Source organism: Solanum lycopersicum, chromosome 7 (assembly GCF_036512215.1).
Source record: "Solanum lycopersicum chromosome 7, SLM_r2.1".
NCBI classification, from domain to species: domain Eukaryota; kingdom Viridiplantae; phylum Streptophyta; class Magnoliopsida; order Solanales; family Solanaceae; genus Solanum; species Solanum lycopersicum.
The window spans coordinates 41,426,192-41,450,671 of NC_090806.1; the positions used below are offsets into that span (position 1 = coordinate 41,426,192).

Sequence of the window (24,480 nt, forward strand, 5' to 3'; positions counted from 1 at the left end):
ATAACATCTTAGCTAACAACACACAAGACTTTAATCAATACATTTCAATTCATCACCAAACACTCCATAATAAATCTCATCATGAGTTATACTTAATTATAACTTCATCACTAAACACAAGTACTCATAATTGAAGTAAAGGATGGAATCACAAGATTTACTCCTATCTCCTTCACAATCCACCATCCAAGGTTTTACCATCAACCATCAAGTTAAATCCAATAATGGTTGTAATACCATTAAAAAATAGTAATGAACACAACAGTGAAGTTCATTTAATCACTACACATCATTCATCACTAGTTTATAACCTAAGGTTTGTGACTTGGGTCAATTTCATGATCTAATCTACAAAACTAGGTTAACTCATCAAGAACTAGCATAATTGAATTATAATACATACTTACACATAATAATCAAAATAAACCATAAACAATACAATTTAAAAGATAAAATACGTAATAGAAGAAAACCCACTGGAAACTCGTCTTTTTTAAATCAATTTTTGAAGAACTCTTTCGGAAAAGGAATCCTAAAGGTGAAGAGATGCCAAACCTTGTTAATTGATGAAGATAGATGGACGAAAATTGACTTCTTTCTTCCATAGAACCCACCTTGGACTTCTCTTCGATGGAGTTTAATTGGGAGAGAGAAACTAAATAGAAGGAAGAGCAATTGGGTTTTTAGAATTATGAGAGTTGGGTAAATTTAATTAAGATTGGGTCTTTATATAAGTCATTAACTAACTTAATTAGACATCCTTTAACCCCCAACTATTTAAATAATCAATTAATTAATTAATTGACCTGACTTAAAATTTGGCAGCGAAGAGTGACTCTGACCTACGTTACTCCGACCTACGGGTCATACGTCAGTTGACGCCCAATGTATTCTCCGTGTTGCACATTCTTCCTTCTGTTTAGAGCGTGAAAAAAGGGACCCTTTGCAAAGTGACCATTGACGGTTGCAATAGACGCTCCATCAATTATACCACGCCTCGTCGCCTATAGGTTGTCGATGGCTACTGTCTCAAGACAGCTGCTGGCAAAATTGCACGAGTACTCCTTAAGGACCCTTTGGTTTGTCCTTGGGAGTCGTATTCGGACATTGCGATCCTAAACCAACTTTAATACGTAGTAGATACCCTACGAAATTCCATTGAATTCGGACTCCTAATAGCTTGTAAAATAGGCTAAGGCCCACTAGCACCTCTTGAACTAGTTCATGGACGTCATAGACGATTCTTGACGCTCTGATTCTAAGACTTCCTAAATGACTTATATATATTATTTCGACCTTAAAATAGTGCTAAAACCCTTAGAATCTCATGTTAGGCTTTATATTAGGCTTTAGACATTCGTAGTTTTACATTATCCCCACCCTTAGGAACATTCGTCCCCGAATGACACTAAAATCCCTTGAAAGGAAGGAATAGACACAAGACTAGCAGCCCAACAAACAAGAACATATCAAAACATTATTTACAACTCAAATAAAGATAACCACATGACCATTTACAAAATGCAACTCAAAACATCATTGTTTAACTTATAAGAGCTCAACATTCATTACATGCGTATTAACTTAAGCCAAAGCTTTCTTGAACACATATCATCATGCTCAATACAACTCATAAAGGCACAACATACCAAAAATACCTCATAACTTCAATCAAGTAAAAGAGCATTTTTTTTTTGAAAATTTTGCTTCTATAGGCATAGTTCAATGTGAATCACTATAACAGAACATATATCCCAATAATTTAAAAAAATAAGAGCAAGTTCAAATAAACTCATTATTTTGACTACAAATAGGAACAAATAACCTTAGTTATAAAATAGACGAGAGTAACGGGACTTCATGTCGGCCTCGACCTCCCATGTGGCACCATCAAATAAGTGGTTCTTCCCACCTTTATGGAATCCACCAGCTTGTTCCTTAACTTTTTTACTTTATAATCAAGTATTTCAACTAGAAACTCATGATAGAGAGATTCTCTTGCACACCTAGACCCTTAATAGGAAGGATGCACTCGTGATCACCGATACATTTTTTAAGCATGGAGACATGGATCACTAGATGAACCTAGGCCAATTCACTAGGTAACTTAAACTCATACGCAACCTTACCAACCCTTTCCAAAATTTCATAGGGACCCATATAACAAGGACTAAACTTCCCTTTCTTGCAAAATATAATCACTCCTTTCATAGGTTAAATTTTTAGATACATCATATCCCCTTCTTCAAACCCTAAGTCCCTTCTCCTATGGTTGGCATAAGGCTTTTGCAGACTATACACTAGTTTCAAGAAATTCTTTATTATACGAACTTTCTCCAAAGTCCTATAAATCCATTACGGACCCAAAAGTGAAGACTTGCCCACTTAAAACCATCAAATTTAAGATCTACATGTCCTACAATACAATGCTTAATAAGGAGCCATAAATATAGATAAATGGTAACTATTAATATATGAAATCTTAACCAAAGGCAAGTGTCTATCTTAATTTCATTTGAAGTCAATTATACAAGTTCTAAGCTTATCCTCAAGGTTTTTAATTGTACGGTCCGCTTGACCGTCTATTTGGGGATGAAAACCGGTCATTATCTTCACCTTTTCACCCTAACCTTTTTGGAACGACCTCCAAAATATAGATGTTATTTTTGAACCACTATCATATATAATGGATATGGAATACCATGGCGACGCTTGATGTAATCTATGAAGAACCTTGCATAATGCTCCACCGAGTAAGTAGACTTGAAAGGAATAAAATGAACGAGTTTGGTCAACCTATCCACAACCACCCATATGGATTCATATTGCTTTTATGTCCGAGGAAAACCTACCACACTTTCCATATCAATATCTTCCCACTTCCAAGTGGGAACTTGAATTTCATGGAGTAGATCACGGGACTTTTGGTGTTCGACTTTCACTTGTTAGTAGTTTGGACATTTTTCAACAAATTGTGCTATGTCCACTTTTAAGCTTTCCCACCAAAACACTTATCTAAGGTCATGATACATCTTTGTAGAACTTAGATGAATGGAATAATTCTAACTATGAGCTTCTTGAAGAATCCGGTTTCTCAAGTCATCAATATTGGGAACACACATCTTTCTTGATACCTCAATACACCTTCCCCCCCAAGGTGAATAACTAATTAAGCTTACCAAGAACTTATTCCTTTAACTTCCTCAATGGTTGATCAAGGTGTTGCTTAGACTTTACCTCAACCACCAACAAAGTTGTTGTACCCTCCGGTAAAGTTAATGTAAAATCCCCAAAATGAGTTACTGTGTATAGAACCTCACATGTATGTATAAGATATTTAACATGTTAATAAGAATTTTAAAGTATGCATGATTGATTTGAAGTGATCGTGACTTTGTATTGATTGAATTATGATTCTACCAAGTTGAATTATTTATATTTATTGCCTAGTCTAAGTATTGATGATGATTTATGTGTTAATGGTCTAATAAGGATTGATGCATGGATACTTGATCCCTACTTCCTATTGAATGCTAATACATGTCCTTCACATCGACATCGACTTTATAATGTATGAATGTGGGATTCGTTTGTGTAAGTATATTTGTAGCTACTGCCTTACATGAATGTTATTGATGAGTTGTCGGTATGAATCATTCATGATAAATGTAAGGGAGTCTTATTAAGATTGATCTACATTCTTCTGATCTATAGATTAATAACGTGTCACTATCAGAAAATTCACTTAAAACTACAAGTTAGCTACATACTTTACATGGTATGTGGCTAAAAATAATTTTTTGTAGCAATATGGGCAAGACATAGGGTGGCTTAAAGATAGCTACAGATTTTACATGGTATGTGGATAAGGACTAATAATTATAGCTAAGAACAAATTTTTCTAGCTTTCACAGTAAAATATTCTTGCTACGGAAGATATACTTATAGCAAATATGTTTACTCCTTTTCCACAATTTATTATATATATATATAGATTTCTATATTGTAGACACATATATTCTATTGTGGAAAATGTCTTCAATTATTTTCCATACAATTTTAAAATTTCTGGCTTGTTCATATTTTTAATCTAGTGGCAATGATACTTATATTTAACTACAAATCACAAAATCTATAGCCATAAAATTAAAGTATTTGCCACCAATATTTATTCACAAAGCTATGAACTCAAACTATTTTCCATGAAAGGTAAAATTTCTAGCTGACTGATACGCTCAAATTTACTTCTCGAAACGAAGTAAAAGCGGTCGCATCAAGTAAAGAACCTAAGTAGTGAGGTTTTGATCATTCCCATGAGGAAAGTAGTTCAGACTTAACTTTATTCTAGTATTACTTCTATTTAGTCAATTATTTCCTAAAAATACATAACTAAAGGGGGGTTTTGATAAATGAAAGAAGTTATCTAAATTAAAGTAAACAAGTGACAGGTTCAAGTATCGGATTTTCATCAAGTAATGAGAGTAATTAGGTAGTAAGTGTTCCCCACAGGCTCGTAACCTGGTAATTCTAGCTATAACAATCATTTCCTAGTATATTGCATGCAAAGTGATAAGTTAGAAATCTCTAAATCCTTGGTCCGGCATCCAGAGAATTTCACTTCGCACCTTGGTCCGGCTACGTGTGTTGCTTCACTAAACCTTATATGAACCTCATATTAAGCATCATATTTGATATTTGACTATGTTTTTTATTTGTACCAACCGAAACTAGTCTATTAGATAGCATACACAAAATCTATGTTGATCATTCCTTTCTAATGTTCATCATCCGTTAAAAAAACTTCTAAGCAAAAGAATTATCAATAGATACAAGATACTATTCTAGAATCGTTATTTTAGCTAGGTTATACCTTGTTATTTACCAATGGTTCCCATAACCCTAGTTATGGAGTTTAGTTACCCATGCTAATAATCAAACAATTCATAATAATAATGTAAGAATTCATTCACTTACTTTAACGAGAATGAACAAAATCCAAAAATTTACTTGAATAAATCATAAAACATCAATAATTGATTCTGGAAAAGTAATATAAAATTCCAAAATCAAAAGTTCAATACTCACACAATAAACCTGAGAATTATCCAAGAGTCTAACCCAAAAATGAGGTTTTTAAAACTTTTTATAAGAAACAAAACCTAATAAAAGAGGGAAATTTATTTAAGGAAAAATCTACCCAAAATGCATCAGAGTCGACGACCCTCGTGATGAACCGTCGTAAACACGACGGGTCATCATAGACACGACGGGCCGTCGTGGTCTTCCGTTACTCCATACATATATCTTTTTATGCTTCTCTTCTTCATCAACTCTCTGTTATCCTCAACAGACAGGTGAGATGGACCATTTCAAGCACCACGGTCCATTGAAGGGCTTCGTTCAATGTCAATTAGAATCTTCTGATGTTTGATAATGTGACTACTCTCTGTTAGTATTGACGAATGGGCAGGACGGACCATTGTGAGATTCTGTAGACCCACACTTGGTCATAATTCCCCAACTTTCATCAGCAGCCATTATCTTCTCATGACGGTTGACCTCTACAGACTGTCACTGTCATGACCGACCCTCATGGGGTCCGTAAGTGGTCACTTTTGCAATTTAAGCTCAAAGTCTCTGTGTTATCCTTTTGACACATTTACTTGAAATAAATAGAAAACTATATCATAAATCAATAAAGTAAAAATTAAGACACACACTAAACATAAGGAAAAGAAATTGAAAGTACCGTGAAACCATGGTACATCAACACCCTCAACATAAATTCGTGTTTTTCCTCAAGCAACGCACTATGATTCACTACAAAATCGTTGCACAAGAGTATCCACATTTTAGCTTTCGCAATAATTTTGCTATCAATCCTGATTATTCTCATTATGTTCATGCATGCAATAACTATTAGGCTTGAATTATTTAGATCTGACCATGACAGCGACTCATCACAAACTGACACCTATCCTCTTCGACCTCTCACGAAGGTGCTAATTTTTCCGATATTGCAACTAGTGTCGTCACTTTAAAATAACACCCTTATTTTTCACATAATGATTACAGTTTTAGTATAAGGATTAGTTTTTAACATTCTCTCTCAGAGGAACTTCACAACTCATTTACACATATTACCATAGTCTTGCCATCATTTTTACTCCTTTAAGTTTGCCATAAAAACTCTTAGGATCACAATAGAACTTTCTTAGATTGTAAAATAGGCTCAGGCTCAGTTAGGGTATATTTAAGTATATTTTAGTTACTTATTTCCCTTCTTGACATATCGGCTAAGCGTCGTATCTTTTTATCATTTTATTTCACACTATATCTCGATTTTCTTTGACCTTGCTATTCTCCCTTTCTTCTTCTTATATGTAAGTGACTCTTGTCTTTTCTTCTATTTATTTTGTTTTTACTCTTGAGTTACTGTTGTTTTCTTCTTTCTATCTCGTTATGTTTCAACCCCACTTTCTAGATTATTTCTTATAACAACCATCCTCAACTCATGGCTTTGTCTTGAGTCAAGGTTAACAATACCAAGAGTGGGTCATGCAACGACAAGGTCGTTTTTTGCATTAGTCACCCTCAACTTATGATTTTGGCATAAGTTGAGGTGCACATGTCCAAGGAGGGACCAGTGCCAACACATTGTTCCCAGAAAATATCCGATAAGGTAAAAAAAAGATCTAATTTAATATCAAGCTATTTGGATCAATAGGGGATTACTTTAATTTTTTTCCTGTTATTTTAGGCTAAATATTGACTATTTCCAACAAGAGCCTATGATACTTTCATAGTTGTCTATTACGGCTTACTTTATGCAGGACTAATTAGCAAGTTCTAGCTCAATACGAATGGTAAAAAATTGAAATTTTACTCACTCTTACTTAGCATCTCATTACTCTACCATATTATCAGACACCTAGTTTGAAAATTAGAATTAGGGTCATGCCGTAGTGTATCTCTTTGTCATGCATAGAGTCACACATTTATAAGTTACTATGCCTAGTCATGCATCATTTTTATTACATCAGGATATTTTTCTATTTTAGCCATCATGCTTTACAGTTATACAATGTACACAAGATATATATATGACAATTCAACAATAAAAATAATTAGTTTCAAGGGGAAAAAACACATGCAAGAAAACCCTTAAAGAGGATCATGAGTTGGGCTACTCAAACTTCACCCTAGCACTCACTTTCCATATACCCCACCCCCAACAAAAAGATATGAAAGTGTCCCCAATACATGAGAGAATCTAAAATAATGGAGTGGTAGATGAAGCAAACATTAGACGCAAAGCGCAGGCGATCAGTAAGTTGGTGGGTGTGGTGTCCCGTTAACAAGTTTGGCGTGACGACTCTTCGTCGACGTTCCATCGCAGGCTCAAAGGTCTGTCGTGGGGATCCCTCATGCATGTCCTAACTTAGAAAAATTTTAAAAACATACCTGGGCACTACGGATGCTTGCGACGGTCCGTCGCAAGCGTGACGGTCTGTCGATGGGTCCGTCAAATGGTGCTGCAAACTAATTTTATAGCAGATCTTCTGGTGATGTGATACCTGAAAACTTAACACCCATTAAGTTATTCTTTTTGTATTTTTTGGATATTTTTTTTGTACAAAGACCCTAAACTATGCTCTAGCAAACACTTCGAACAAAAAAAAACAACTATTTAGCGAGGACGTTTAAGGAAATAAAAGACAAGGAAACATGCAACTATAACTAGAAAATCACGAAAATCCTATAGTTGGCTAATGATACATATTCGGTTGCCTCCCAATCAGCGCTTGATTTAACGTTGCGAAATCATGTAGTACACCTGAATAATCAAACTTCATCAAGATGGTATGTCTCAATTATTTCATTCGTCGTTTAAGCATGCCCTGATAGATATTTATTCGTTGTCCGTTCATCTTAAAATGCACACCCTCCTTGTTCTCAAACTCAACCACTCCTTGAGGGAATAGTTGGGTGATCAAGTAAGGACCAGCCCATTTCTAATTGAGTTTTCCCAGAAACAAATGCTTTATGCTCTAATTCAACCGGTAATTGACAAGATTTCCCATATACAAGTCGGTATGGGGACATACCTATGGGAGTCTTGTATGCTGTCCGGTAGGCCAAAAGAGCATTATCAAGCCTCCTTGACAAATCTGTTCTACTAGCATTCACCGTTTTTGGCAAACTCTGCTCAATCTCCCTATTTTAAACTTCAATTTTCCCACTAGTTTGAGTATGGTAAGGAGTGGCCACATTAGCGCAAACCCCATATTTCTCCAATAATCCCTTTAACAAATTGTTGCAAAAGTGGGATCCCCCATCACTAATAATAGCCCTTGGGGTGCCAAATCAGGAAAATATATTCTTTTTCAAGAACGCGGTGAAACTCTTCCCTTCATTATTTGCGAGTGCGATAGCTTCCACCCATTTAGACACATGATCGACCGCTACAAGGATGTACTTCATCCCATGAGAACTCAAAAAGGGCCACACACATCAAATAACTCAATAACAAAAATGCGGTTTAAAGGGAGCTCTTGCTTTCTCGATATGCCAACATCTCTTTGGCATCATTCACATGCCTTAGCGTACTCATGAGCATCTTGATGGATAGTTGTCCAATAGTAGTCACATTGTAAGATCTGGTTATCAGTTCAGATACCACTATGATGTCAGCTTACAAGTGAAGAATAGCATGCCTCCAAAACACTCAACATCTAAACTTCTGGCACACAACGCTGAATAAGCCCATCGGCACAACTCCTATGCAAGTATGGCTCAGCCCTAAAAGGCTTTTTCACATCATACATGAACTTTTTCGTTTTATAAAAGGGCATGTCCGGTGGGACGATATCGCTATCCAGATAATTCCAAAAATCTGAGAATCATGGAATCATATCTTAAGAGGCGGCCAATACATGCTCATCGGGGAAGTGTCATCAATTTCAGTCTTATCCGCCAACTCTCTCATTGCTTCATCTTCTAAATGGGACAAGTGTTCAACAAATTGATTTCCGTTACCTTCTCTATCAATCAGCTCAAAGTCAAATCAATGCAATAGAAATACCCAACGAATCAACCTCAGTTTTGCATCCTTCTTTGCCATCAAATATCTCAAAGAAGAATGATCAGTGTGCACTATAACCCTAGTGCCAAGAAAACAGGAATGAAATTTCTCAAAAGAAAAATCTACAGCAACGAGCTCTTGCTCAGTCACAGTGTAGTTCTTTTGGGCTTTATTTAGGGCTTTACTATCATAATAAATGGGGTGAAGGATTTTGTCCCTTTTTTGCCCAAATACCACTCCAAGAGAACCCCCTCTAGCATCACACATTACCTCAAATGGCTTACGCCAATACGCTGAAATAATTATAGGTGCAAACATAAAATATTCTTTCATCTCACCAAATGCCTTAAGACATGATTCATCAAAATAAAGTTTAAACTCTTTCTCAAGCAACTTTTACAAACTATGCACAATTTTTGAAAAATCCTCGATTAACCTCTATACCCTTCTCTGAAATGCGGTGACCTAATAGAATACCCTATATCACCATGAAGTGACACTTTTCCCGATTTAATATTAGATTGCAGTCTTCACACCTCTTAAGAACCTCAGACAAATGAATAAAACAACGCGCAAAGGAGTCACCAACCACAGAAAAATCATCCATAAACACCTCAATAGTGTCCTAAACCGTATCGGATATTATCGACATCATACATCTTTGAAATGTGGCGGTTGCATTGCACTATCCAAACGACATTCTCTTAAACGCAAAGGTCCCATAGGACAAGTAAAGGTGGTTTTCTCTTGATCTTTCGGTGCAATAGAAATTTTATTATACCCCGAATAACCATCAACAAAATAGTAACAACCCTTTCTGACAAGTCTATCCAAGATCTTTTCCATGAAGGGCATAGGAAAAATGGTCTTTTTAGGTCTATGGATTTAATTTACGGTAATCCATAAACACCTTCCAACCAGTCACCGGTCTCAATTGAACAAGCTCAATTTTCACATTGAGGACCCTAGTCATACCCTCTTTCTAGGTAGACCATGAACAAGGCATACTAACTATTATGAGCGATTGGATATATCACTCCGGCATCCAACCACTTAATAATTTCCTTCTTTACTACATCTTGCATAGGTGGATTTAGACGTCTTTGATGCTCAATATTTGGCTTATTATAAGGCATGAGTTTGATTTTATGAGAACAAATACCGGGAGGGATCCTAATAATATCTTTAATAGTCCACTGAATTAGCTCATTTGAACCTTTTGAACACTTTCACTAAACTCTCAACTTGATGCGCATTCAAATCTAATGCAATAATAATCGTCAAAGTGTCATCTTTTACCAAGAATAAATAACTCAGATTAGGTGGTAGATGCTTAAGTTCAAATTTTAGAGCCTCCTCAATAGACTTTTGCGGGTGGATATTCGCGATGTTTCATATCTAACTTATATTTCTTTAGCTTAAAACAAACATTACCTCGATCAAGTGTCGCGACCAATGACCATACTCTTCAATGTCATCACTATCAAAATTCATGATCATTGCCGCAAATGCTTCTAAACCCAGACGCTCTTCAATTTGACCTCAGATGACTCTTCAACTCTGTAGGATATAGCAGATATAGATTGGAGCACACTACTCTACCTCATGGGCCTAAAAATGTTGAAGTCACTTCTTCATTGTTCAACTGGAATTTCATCGGCCCCTTTTCCATATCAACTAAGCCTCTACCCGTAGTAAGGAATAGGCTCACAAGAATAATAGGCACTTCAAAATCGACTTCACAATAAAGAATAAAAAAATCTTCCAAAAATATGAACGACTCCACTTTTACTAGAACATCGTGGAATATCCCTATAGGACTTTTTACTGTTCGATCGGCCATCAGTAGCTGCATCGCAGTGGGCTTTAGGTTACCCAAACCCAACTTCTTGTAAATCAAGAGGGTAATGAGATTTATGCTTGCCCCAAGATCACATAATGCTTTCGCAAAATGTAATAACCCGATTGCACAAGGAATAGTGAGAGCACTAGGATCTTCTTTCTTTTGCACTAGAGATCTTGTATCAATAACACTACTACAGTGCTGCATTCTATCATCATTTTCAAAAGTGACTAATCTTTTCTTTGTAACCAAATCTTTCATGAACTTGGCATAACCGAGAATTTGTTCAAGAGATTGTACCAAAGGGACATTGATAGAAAGTTATTTCAACATCGTTATAAAATGTCGATATTTACCATCCTCGGTTTTTTTAATATCCTTTGTGGGAAAGGAGGTGGTGGTCTAGGCATGTGGGTCATATTTTGGGGCATCTCAATATCTATTACCGTTTTCTCTTCTAACTCACAACTAACCTTCACTATGATATCATCATCTCTTATCACCATTTCTAAACCAGACGGCATAGGTGGGTCAATGGTTTGCTTACCACCCCAAGTAGTGATTGCTAGACAATGCCCTTCATTTTTCATATTTTGGACAGTGTTGCTAAGAAGAGTGCCCGGATTCCGTGTGTTCACAGTTGCAGACCATTGGGCCATTTGCATCTCAAGATGCTTAATCGAGACTTAATGTGTATCAACTTTCTGCCCTATACCCTCTAAGTCATTCCTCAACTCTTTCGTGTGCTAATCACTAGCATCGAACCTCCTCATTAGTTTATGCATCTTATCCTTAACTCGAACCATACTAGCTCCACCATCCCTAGGAAAAACTTCACGATTTTGACGTTGAACATAGGGCCCACTCCAACAATTTCTATGACCATAGTTACACCAGTTGAAATTGTTGTCGCGGTTGTAATTCCCATCTCGTACATAATGACCCTCGTGGTCCATAGTTTTGACCTTGGTTTCCTTGACCTTGACGTCAATTCTCCTGATAAGAGCCTTGGGCGTTCGATCGGAAACCCCCCGTATGATCATTCACCGCACAGGAGTCCTCCTCATAGTAATATTCATCATTTGGCAGTGGTGGTTTAGACAAGTAGTTCACCGCATTTACCTCTTTCGCACACCCAGCAACAAGTTTCAACACCAACCATGCTCAGTTCCCATTTGATCCATTTCCTCTGAAGATCATCTGCGACTAAGTTGTGTGCGAATTGGACTGTGAAGGTGTTTCTCCTAGTATATGACTTCCTGGTACTTCAAGCTTTATTATTTTTTGGAAGATTTTCTCTAACTTTTCAGCAATCTCGGCATAAGGACACTCCTCTTAAGAACCACATGGTGTCGTGTCCAACACCGCTTTGTTATTATCATCTTGTCCCCGATAGAAATACTCTTTCAGAGACTCATCATCTATGCAATGATTTAAGACACTTCACAAGAGTGAAGTGAACCTATCCAAAGATCTGCTAATTGATTCTCCCGGTAGTGCCACAAAGTTGTTCACTCTCTCTTAGTGGTTTAGTTTCTTAGACACTGTGTAGTAGCGTGCTAAGAAAGCATCCCTCAGTTGATTCTATGTGAAGATTGAGTTATAAGGGATCTCAGTAAACCAGATAGCTACCTCTCTCGTCAGTTAGAGAGGAGAAAGTCTTAGCCCAATTACATCCATATTCAAATCGGGCCTCCCTACACAACTTGTGCACACTGCCCTTACCTTAGCGATGTGGGCATGTGGATCCTCAGAAGGTATCCCATAAAACAAACTTCTGGCAGTGAGAATTTGCATCAGACTACTAGTTACCACAAAAGTCTGGGCTTGTGGTAGATGGGGAAAGACTAGTGGCCTATCAGTGTCTATGATATTTTCATAGACCTTATAATACTCTTGAGGGCGTGGAGTGGGAACGTGTCTTCGTATTTCACCTTCCTTATGAATATCAAGTAATACGGGTTCATGAGTGTCGACCAATGGTGGAATTTGCAGGTCCACCTCATCGCCTTGGATTCCCTAATTCTGATTCATTCTTCTTAAAGTACGCTCTATTACGGGGACAGGTTCAATTACGGGCATTCCTCTACTCCGTGTATTTGTCATATAAGGAAGTTACGCGAGCAGGAGACAAAAACAAAAAGAAAAAGTAAAATTAGGAAAATGTTAACTAAACTTCGGTAATAATTTTAAAGTAAATCTAAAATCCACATTCCTCGGCAACGGCGCGAAATTTTGATAGTAAAAGTGATCGCATCAAGTAAGATACCCAAAAAGAAAGGTGGGGATCGTTCCCACGAGGAAAATTGTTCAGACTTAAATTTTTTCTATTATTACTTCTGTTTAGTCAATTATTTCCCAAAAACAAATAACTAAAGAGGGGTTTTGATTAATGAATCAATTAGCTAAATAAAAGTAAACAAGTGACAGGTTCATGTATTGGAGTTTAATCAATTAATAAGAGTAACTAGGGCGTAACTGTTCCCCAAGGGCTCCTATCTCGGTAACTCTAGCTATAACAATCATTTCGTAGTATCTTGCACACAAAGTTAAAAGCTAGGTATCTCTAAATCCTTGGTACGCTATCTAGAGAATTCCACTCTGCACCTTGGCCCGGCTACATGTGTTGCTTCACTAAACCTTATCTTTATCTCATATTAAGCATCATATTCATTATTGACAAAGTTGTTACTTCGTACCAACCGACACTAGCCTATTAGATATTATGCACTAAATCTATGTTGATAATTCTTTTTCTATTATCTGCCTCCTTGGTCCGGCAAGTAGCAATAAGACGATTTCTAACGTTCATCACTCGTTAAAAAAACATCTAAGCGAAAGAATAATCAATACATACAAGGCACTATTCTAGAATCGTTATTTTAGCTAGGTCATACATTGTTGTTAACCCATGGTTTCCACAACTCTAGTTATGGAGTTTTGTTACCCATTCTAATAATCACATAATTCGTAATAAAAATGAAAGAATTCATGCACTTACTTTGATGAGAATGAACAAAATCTAAAAGTTTACTTAAATAAATCACAAAAAACCAATAATCAATTCTGGAAAAGTAATATCAAATCCCAAAATCGAAAGTTCAATACTAAGACAGAAAAATTGAAAATTATCCAAGAGTCTAACCCCAAAAACAGGGTTTTTTGGACTATTTATAATTAACAAAATCTAATAAAATAGTGAAATCCATTTAAGGAAAAATCTGCCCAAAATGCGTCTGAGTCGACGACCCTCGTGACGGACCGTCATGGCTATGACGGTCCGTCATGAGCTTCTGTATTCCCATACTTGGATAGAATTCCCCAACTTACTTCAGCATCTATTATCTTCCCACGACGGTTGACCCATACAGACCGTCACATTCACGAATGACCGTCGTGGGGTCTGTAGGTGGTCACTTCTCCAATATCAGATCAAAATATTTGTGTTCTCCTTTGGACGGATTTCCTAAAAAAAATAGAAAACTACACTAAAAATCAATACAAAAAGGCTTTACACACACACTAAACTTAAAAAAATGCATTGAAAGTACCGTGAAACACCGTAGATCACTAACTTTTTTAATTTTGCTGTGAAAAACAAAAATGTATCGCCCTATTTTTGATAAATACATTCAGATTTAGTCATAACTATAAAAATCATTACTACAAATAAAAGAATATTTTCATAAACAGTATTAATAACATGAATTTTATACTATAGCTAAAAATTATATCTCAAAAAATTTATAGCCAAAAATGGATAGATTTTCCACAAAATTTGTTTGTAAGAAACTAAGTTACATAATGTAACCATAATATAATTTTTGAGATTCCAAAATAATTCTAATGTTAAATATAATAGCATTTTACAATTTTGAGATTAGCCATAATATACAATTCTTGTAGGACATCACGTTGTTTGAGTCCAAAGTAGCATACTCTTTTCCTATCTCTCCTTCCATAATCTTCAATTACACATTAGTTTGATCAATATTTGTATCAATTGTCATTTATATACTCGTATCCCATAAATATACCTATTAAATATGGTAAATATTTTAGCACTTAAAATATAATCAATTAGAATTTCAAGGAGAAAAAAGTATGTGTATGATAATTTTTTTGCAAATAAACAATGAAAAACAAAACATAAACGAAACAAAGAAGTAAGCAAACCTGTAAAATTTAAACTTCTTAAAACTTGTAGATATAGATCTGAAATTTTAATATCACTTAAAACTTATGCCTAGTGAAAATATATCTTTTACTTTGATAAAAATATACAATCCATTGTAACACCCATCGATAAAAGCCATAAATATAATCTCTTGAAAATTAAAAATATAATTGTTTATGATAAATTATTTATGGTTCAATAATTTCTTGAGCCTTTAAATAATAGAATATTTACAATATACAACTGAGTAAAACAAAAAAAATCATTATATAAAAACATATCTCATCCGCTTGGAGGATGCTAGATAAAACCTACAAAATAAAAAGTTAACAAATTATTAGAAATAAAAATTCAACAAAAAACTTTGATAAAGAAATGGTAAGAGGAAGGGTAGAAAAGAAGGTAATGGGAGGAGGAGAAATGCTATATAGGTTTTTGATAATTGACTTATAAAATTTTGGGGGGAATTTTTTAATACTTTATAATTTTTAACTTTTGGGGGGAGATTTTTGGAATCTAAAATGTGAAGGGAGAGAGTTATTTTGGATGAATGGTACTATTATAGTACAATAATTTTTGCTTCTTTTAAAATTAACAAAATACTACATTTGCTATATTAAAAAAATACATTATTATACATGATAACAAAGAAAACTATCTCCATTAAAATTACAATAATTGATAATATTAACAATAATAAAAACAAATATATACTTTGCTTTAGGTTAATGGGAAAGGTCAATTATTTATAAAACAAGGCAGGGATGGCCCGTGCTTGCACGGGCCCAATGTTAAAAAGATTGTGTGTCTAATATCACACATAAACGTATATACGCAGATGGATATGCAAATTAACAAACAAGAGGTGCACATCTACATAGAAGAGTGATCACATTAGCAGTAATGATAGTTGTTTTATGGATAATTTAGAAATAATTCATTTGGAAAAGAACATTCAAAAATATATGAATAAATGACACTCCATTAGATCAAAACTGAAACTTTTAAGCTATGATAGCTCATTGATTGTTCAAGATGATAGCAAATAGAGTCACTGATGTCTACAGTACACTAATATTCTTACAACTTGATTACCAAAGGATGAAATTTTTTTCATAATATTTAGTTGCAGGTCAGACCCTATATCTTTGCACACAAGATAGAAAAATAAAAAATTCAAAGAGTTCGTTGAAAACCTTCCCAGCTCTCGCTTTGGTTGCAAGAGAAAGGAAGGAGCTGATCAGATAGTGCGTGCTGGTGTCGATGCTATACTCCTTTCTTTCGGAGCTGAAAAGAGAGTGTTAAATAGATGAAAGCAGTTGAATGAAAGATTCGTATATTGTCCTAATCACCACTTGTTCTAGATGGTTCTTGAATTCTTGTAAGTGTGTGCACATGCACTATTCATCCGATGTTTTTTCAAAAGCCAAGAGATCAACATAAACTAATTCAATGTGCACATTCATGTGAACCAACGTTGTCGGCTTGTGCATATAATTTATCGACATGACAATATTAAAACACACAAAAGATCATCTTTAGGTATAATAACTAAAAACACAACAATCATTAGTGCAATATATAATACATTAACAATTTCATTAGTACTCTTCATTGAACAAGTGACTACAGAGGAAGGATAATAAATTAATAATAGATTGAAGCATGCAAGATCTAAGTACATTGTGAATGTTTAGGTTGTACCTGATGTCAATTTCTCAAAAATAGGCAGTAAAAGTGTACGCCATTAACAACATAAGTGTATGCCATCAACATCTTCAAAAACATATAATATATTTCACTGGTAACAAAAATAAAAAAATGATAGGTGGGGAAATAGAGTCTTGACAAATGCATGTAGTTTAGTTAATAAGTTCATGTGTGACTTATAGATCACGACTTAGAGTCGTGAAAGCAATCAATAATGCATTGATTAGGATAAACCATTTACATCACACCATAAAACCGTGCACTGATACTGTATGCATGGAACTACTAATTAATATTTAAATATATATACTGCATACTAATCAATAGGTACTAATTTAAGTTGCAAATATAGAAACAACTTCTAAAATGTGTTGCTACTCCAATCAATTACTATTGAATTTATTCAATGTTTGTGAGAGATGGAGGGTTTGAGAAATACACAAGATGAGCTGCATTTAATTATTTACATACAAATTAGAAGCATATATGATTAGAGCTGATATAAGTGTTAAAAATCATACATAATTATTAACTCATATCGGAGCATTAGAAAATACACTACTCGTGCACTACTGAATTAGGAAGAGAGTGAGTGTTACAACAAGCAGTGTCACATAATCTCAAGTTGCCACTTTTACTCTAACCTTGTTTCACATGATTATATAAGATATTATCATATTTAGAGATTTAATATTAGATATAATTTGTGGGTGCATATTATTGATATTGAAGTGGAAAAATCTTGTAGTCTTATTGACATAACTATAAACTGTAGAGAAATATTAGTAATAGGTAAGAAAAATAAACCCTTTCAACAATCATAGTCACCCCCTACACCATATCCTTAGAAGATGACTTAAAAATAATAGAATATCCCACCAAAACAACTGAAATTCAGCTCAAAACAAATATGCTATAAGAACAACAACTATGTAACAACACCTCCACTGAATTTCCTATACAAGTTGGTATTATCTTGGTGCATCAAAAAAAATATAAAGTATTGGAAGCTCTCCCATTTCATTGAGGTCTCAGTTATCATTAACATATCTATTTGCATATCACAATATCATATATCAAGTAAAATAAATAAGATACAGAGATTTAGGAGACAGAAATTTAGAGCTTATAATGTAGTGCCAACACCTTGATTATGTAACTTTGATTTATTTAGAAAATTTTACTGTCTACAAAACTTAGAAACATTAGAAATAATAACAAGTAGTTCACTAAACGCCAATTTGTTAATCTCAAAATGAATTATTGTTCTTGATCTTACCTTTCTAGTCAACATGAGATTCAAAATATTATCACATCATTATCTGAAAAATTCAATAAAGATAGAGAAGTTATACAAGTACTATCTAATTCATGATCCTTTCAACAATGATATATTCACAATGAGGTTATGAATCCACCATAATTTCTCCACAAATTAGTGAAATGATTAAATATGAAAGATAATAATTATTTTAGAGTCCTCCCTTATATTAGTTGTAGCAGAGATCAGACTCGATCCAACTTCTCAATCAATTAAGACTACTTCCTGTATGCGCCAATTTCTCTTAGCTATGCTCCTATCCCAAAACCATTCACATTCATAAGATCCTATTGTGTCTGTAAGATCACTTTTCTTTTTGTAATTATAATTTTATAGTTATACTAAGTACTTACATTTAAGGATGCAAAGACATATTCTCTTATATCTATCCGTGGATTGAACACTACATACAAATAGTATACAATCCAACCATATTTTCTTCAGTAGTCCCCATAGCTATAGACTATAGTCATATTTCCTCGCTTTAATTCAACTTTATTGTGACCTTGCACCAAATGATTGCTAACATAATAAATTTTATGTTGTTTAACTGTTAAAGAAGCTTATACAATTCAACAAGTACTTGGATAGCGATGGAATGAGAAAGAAGACGTTGGTGTGGCGATTGAAGAACTATATAGAGACGCAGGTGCACCTGTTAACATGCCCAGATTTTGTATGAATCGTTGTTTATGCCCTTCATATATCTTCTATTTGTTTTTCTTTTTCCTAATTTAGCTTTTCATTATTAAATAAAAAGCTCAAGAATCTATGAGAACTTGCAAGATAGGGGATAGGGCTAGGTCTGTGCCTTATGGTGAAAGATTTTTTTGGTTCCATGCCATGTGTGTTGTCAATCAAATACTCAATGTTGATATGAAAACTATGATTTGCTAATATTCTCTACTGAACTCAATGAAGATAGAGAAAACTAATACACAACAAAAAGGGAGATCAAAATAAAAGGCGGAAGAAAACATTGACGGACATACCCGTAGATGACATTCTCGTAGAGCAGTTGTATATCCTTAACTTCACACTGCAAGTGAAAATAATTTCAAAACTTTAATGAAATGATATAACGAAACTCCAAACTAAACTCATAACAATGAAAGATTAAAATATATAAACCTAGGAAGTTGATTCTCTTGAAACATAAAACTTAGTAAAAATTTCTTCAGTTAATTACACCATAAACCATATGAACAAAAAAAGTTCAAAATAATAACGAAGAAAGAGGAACCAATTAATTACTGCAAGTGATAAAAAAGCTTTGAAATGCAACATGGACGAATAAAAATATCAATTAAAAAAACAAGAACTGAAATAGGGATACTGACGAAATAGTATCCTGAAAATGAATGTTTAACCAGAAAGAACAGAACTTTAATGCTTTACCTACTTGTTCCTCCCTCAAAAAAAAAAAGACTACTAGAAATTAAAAACTTGTATAAATGACTTTTCAATGGAAATGCAACTACGAATTTTTTTCGCCTTTCAGTTGTTTATATGATCTCTTATTTTAAAGATGGCAATGGTGATGAAAAAAATTGTTGACCACACCTTTCACTACTTCTCAAATTGCTCTACTGCTGGTGCGAAAAGGCACAATGAATTCATCTGCATCTTTCAAATCAACTATCAAGAAGAAGGCACAGTACCAAAAATCAAAACCTAACAATAAAAACAGAAATTCTAGCACTGAATAATTAAAGATGTTCAGTTTACATAATTCATAGCGAAATCGACCAACCAAATGAAGTTGACATTAAATTAAGTTGAAATCTAATGCAAGTACCGAACAACAACAAAAAAGTACTATACTATATAAGCTTAAGTTTTATTAGCATCTAACATAGAAGCTAAGACTATGTTGTAGTCTATTTGATTGACATCTCCACTTCACTCTCCACAACTCCAAGACTCCATTAACGGCAATTCAGAAATCCACAATAATACCCTGCTCCGTTCGAGCTCAAACAAGTTGTTGTCTTTCTCATCAAAATCAATAAACCTCTCACAACTCTTACTTTATTGGTTATCTTATATCTTGTTCAATGTTCACCTAATGAATATAATTCATGTGAAAAAACACAAAAAAAAATTTGAATCTAAAAAGTTTTCCAACAATCTAAAATAGAATAGGGAAAGCATAATGACCCAACCGAAACTACAGAACTACCTTCAGCAAGATTTCTTAAACATTTATTCCATATAACAACTTCTTGTTGATCAAAAGATGAATCTCCCAAAAGTTTAAAATGACCAATTAATTACTGCATGTGAAAAAACACACAAAAATTTGAATCTGAATAGTTTTTCGACAATCTAAAATAGAACATGAAAAGCATAAGGACCCAACCGAAATTGAAGACACAATTATTAAAATTATTGGAACTTCCAAAAGACGAGAATAATCAAACATCTATAACAAACCTAAATGGAAAATAACAAAGCATTCACGGACCCTAATTAAATTGGGGACTTGGACGAAAAGAAAGATGGCATCAAAACAAAGATACAAAATTGAAACATGAAAGAACCTTACCTGGAGAATGCTGATGCACAGATGGTGGAGCATAAATGAAGAAGATACAGATACAGAGAGCGTAGAGTAATGTGTACATTGCTAACATAGGAGGAAGACACGTAGGGAACTGAGAAGAGAACTGATGACACGGAAAAAAGACACGTACTCTTAATAGAGAACTGAAAAGACACAAATACCTCTAAAAGTAATGAAACAGGCATGTTGAAACATGTCTTTTTTAATATAAGAGAAAATAAATATTTTTCTAAAATATATATATATTTGGTCCTATTAGTTTTGTTATCTATTATGGTTTTCAAAATAAAATTTTAATTAATACTCCTTCTATCTCGTATTAGTTGTCTAATACCAAAATATCTAGTGAAATCTTCCCAGAGAGGTTTAAGAATAATAGAGTGTACCACGAAGTTATCACTATCTCGTGGAGACCATCATCTTATGCTATTTGTTTATGTTAGAAGAATATTTTTCCCGAATTACTTGTCAATATATGAAATCAAGGTAGAACTATTTTTTTTTTTAATTTCCCTTATAATTAATTCTTTCTCATTAAATCTCTTTTTCAATTAGTACTAGATTGAGTATTCAATATTAATTTTATTTTACATTAACTTAAAATGATATATGTAATAAAAAATCAGGTTAAAAATAGAATATTTTAAAATAAAATAAAAGTGTCCAAATCGGAAAACATATTTAATCTATGAATTGGAGAAGAAAAACAATATTGAGTTGGAATGTCAATTGCCATATAACTCAAGTTTAAAAATTAATTTAAGATCGAAAGTTTCAAAATAAAATAACAAACGAAATTCAATTTTTTATATCAACAATGTAAATTCAAATTCAAGTTAAATTGTTCAACTATAGTGAAATTATACATCCATGTTGTTTGGTTATTTGGATTGAATTTAGATGAATATGTGAATTTTGGATAGTAGCTTTATGTATTTATTAAAAATTCCAAAAATATATGGATCAGGAAGTAAATATTAAAATAAGCAATTAATTTTTTTAAAAAAAATTGTCTGTAAAATAAAATTTAATAAAAGAATTGAATGTCAATATCACTTCTCTGTATATTAATTACACTAGCATTTGTGTCTCGCGATTCACTGTTAATTGATATATGTAATCATAAATATTAGTTTACTAAAAAATTTAAAGTTCTAACTTATTTAAGATAAAATTGGAAAGTTTATTTAAGAATATTAACGTTTAACACCCTGATGTGTTATCATAGAATATTTATGTCAATAATTCAATAAATAAGCTTATTTGATTATCCAAATTTTTAAATAATAATCTTTTATCATTATTTAATCTATTTAAAATGATAAATAATATCACTCTATACATATTATCTTCTTGTTAAAATAATAAATCTATAACAAAATTTTATTAGTTAAATTTAAATAAAATGTAACTGCAGGAATATTGATTGTATTGAAGTGTTAACCTTATAAGGGAATACATCGGAGATATATATAGGAGATATAGGAAGGAGTACTAATCATAATAGGACTAGGATTAAGGAGTACTGATCCTAATAGAACTAGGATTAGTACACAGTAAATACTAATATTATTTTATACTATTTATTTAATACTATATGTTATTATCCCCCCTCAAGCTGAGCTGAGCGGAAGAGAGCGAAAGCTTGGAACTGAGGTAATCGTGTTGTCGGCTCGGGTGAGGCTTGGTGAGAATATCAGCCGGTTGTTCTTCAGTGGGTACATACTGGACAGTCATGGTGCCGGTCTGAACTTCATCGCGAACAAAAAGACAATCGGTATCAACATGCTTCATTCTGGTGTGTAGGACGGAATTCTTGGCCACACCGATGGTTGATTTGTTTTCACAATAGAGAGCAGGAATAGTGTGAGTGGCGCGGAGTTCGCAAAGAATATAGGTGACCCACATGGTCTCAGCAGCAAGAAGAGCAAGGGCGCGGTATTCAGCTTCAGTCGAGGACCGAGAGACCTTGGGTTGTCTTTTTCTACACCAGGAGATCAGGTTCGGCCCCAAAAAAATGAGAAACCCCGATGTAAATTTTCTGTCATTTTTATCATTCGCCCAATCTGAATCTGAGAAACCCCGAAGCTCCAAGTCCCTGGGTCGAATGAGTAAACCACGACCAAGAGTGTCAAAAATGTACCTGAGAATGCGTTTTAGACAATGGTAATCATGTTCACTTGGTTGATTGATGCGCTGAGCAACTCGGTTGACAGCAAACTGGATGTCAGGACGGGTAATGACAAGATACTGTAGAGCCCCAATGAGGCTGCGGAAGTGGGTGATATCGGCAAAGGGGTGTGGGCTCCATTTGTAGACGAAGAGATTGCCATCGGTGTTGGTAGACTGGTGCATTTTTCCAGTCCAGCTTTCTACAACAGATCTTGAGCATAATTTGAAAGATGAAGAAACAAGCTGCTGCCTGTCCGAGAAACCTCCATTCCCAAAAAATAATGTAACGGGCCAAGGTCCTTCATTTTGAAGGCAGTATGCATAGCTCGAGTGACATCCTGGATGAGAGCTTCAGTAGAGCCTGTAATAATGATATCATCTACATAGACAAGAAGAATGACTGTACCGTGTGCTGAATGTCGAGTAAACAGACTCGTGTTGTGTACGCAACACGTGAGGCCGAGTCCCTGGAGGAACGTTTTCAGACGTGTGAACCAAGCACAGGGGGCTTGCTTGAGCCCATACAGAGACTTCAGGAGTTTGCAAACATGTTGAGGGAAGTGGGGATCAACATAGCCAGGTGGTTGCATCATGTAGATAGTTTCATCAAGCATGCCATGAAGAAAAGCATTGGAAACATCCAATAGATTGATGAGCAAATTGTTGCGCACGGCGAGTGACAGTAACAGGCGAATGGTTTCCTGCCGAATAACAGGACTGAATGTCTTGGAGTAATCAAGCCCATACTCCTGATTGTAGCCTTTAGCAACCAAACGAGCCCTGTACCTGGAAATACTGCCATCTGCATTGTGTTTAATTTGTACACCCATTTACAGCCCACTAGGTGCCGCCCATGGGGCTTAGGTACAAGAACCCAAGTTTTCTGATCAGTCAAAGTCTTAAACTCGTCATCCATAGCATGACGCCAATAAGCATTTTTTAGGCAACAGAGTAGGTTGTTGGTTCACTATCAGGAATGGGTGTATTTGTTAGTATGGTAGCCTGAAAGGTTTTGGGTTTAAAGATACCGGCTTTGCCACGGGTTAACATGGGATGAGTATTGGGGGGTGGCACGGGCGATGGTGATTCGGGGGTGGGTGGGAAGGACCCAAATCGGATTGGGCTGGAGATGTTGTGGGTATAGGGTGGTTCGGCTTGGTTGTGAGTGTGGGTAGAGGTTACGGGTGTATTGTGGGTGACGGTCGACGGGGTGATGAGGGGTAGTTGGGTAGTGGGTGGAGGTGTGGGGGAAGGTGGTGAGGGACTCTGTGAGTATGTTGGAAAAAGGGGAAGGATGCCAATGAATGATGTATTTGTGGAGGAGGAAATAGACTCGTAGGGAAACACATTTTCGATAAATTTTACATGACGAGATATGTAGACTTTATGAGTTTGTGGGTCAAGACAGCGATAACCCTTGAAGGTAGGATGATAGCCCCAAAAAATACAAGGACGGGATCGGGGTTGTAATTTATGAGTAATATGAGGGCGTAGCTAAGGGTAGGCAAGACACCCAAAGACGCAGAGGTTAATATAATTGGGAAGTTCTTGGTAAAGGAGTTGATAGGGTGATTTTTTTGAGAGGGTGTGACTGGGCATTCAGTTA

At 34.8% G+C, this 24,480-nt stretch overlaps 1 protein-coding gene and 1 long non-coding RNA gene across 2 annotated transcripts; both read right to left on the minus strand.

Moving 5' to 3' along the window:
* Positions 1-8,735: 8,735 nt before the first annotated feature.
* On the minus strand, positions 8,736-11,587 carry LOC138337435 (uncharacterized). Its single transcript, XM_069287345.1, has 4 exons — positions 11,402-11,587; positions 9,099-9,430; positions 8,937-9,044; positions 8,736-8,874 (listed from the first exon to the last, which is right to left on the minus strand). The coding sequence occupies exons 1-4, from the start codon at positions 11,585-11,587 to the stop codon at positions 8,736-8,738; spliced, it is 765 nt and encodes a 254-aa protein (XP_069143446.1).
* A 4,484-nt stretch (positions 11,588-16,071) lies between these two features.
* On the minus strand, positions 16,072-20,545 carry LOC104648346 (uncharacterized). The gene is made up of 3 exons (XR_002028152.3): positions 19,700-20,545; positions 19,129-19,175; positions 16,072-18,137 (listed from the first exon to the last, which is right to left on the minus strand). It is a non-coding gene; the product is annotated as an uncharacterized lncRNA (long non-coding RNA).
* Positions 20,546-24,480: the final 3,935 nt, after the last annotated feature.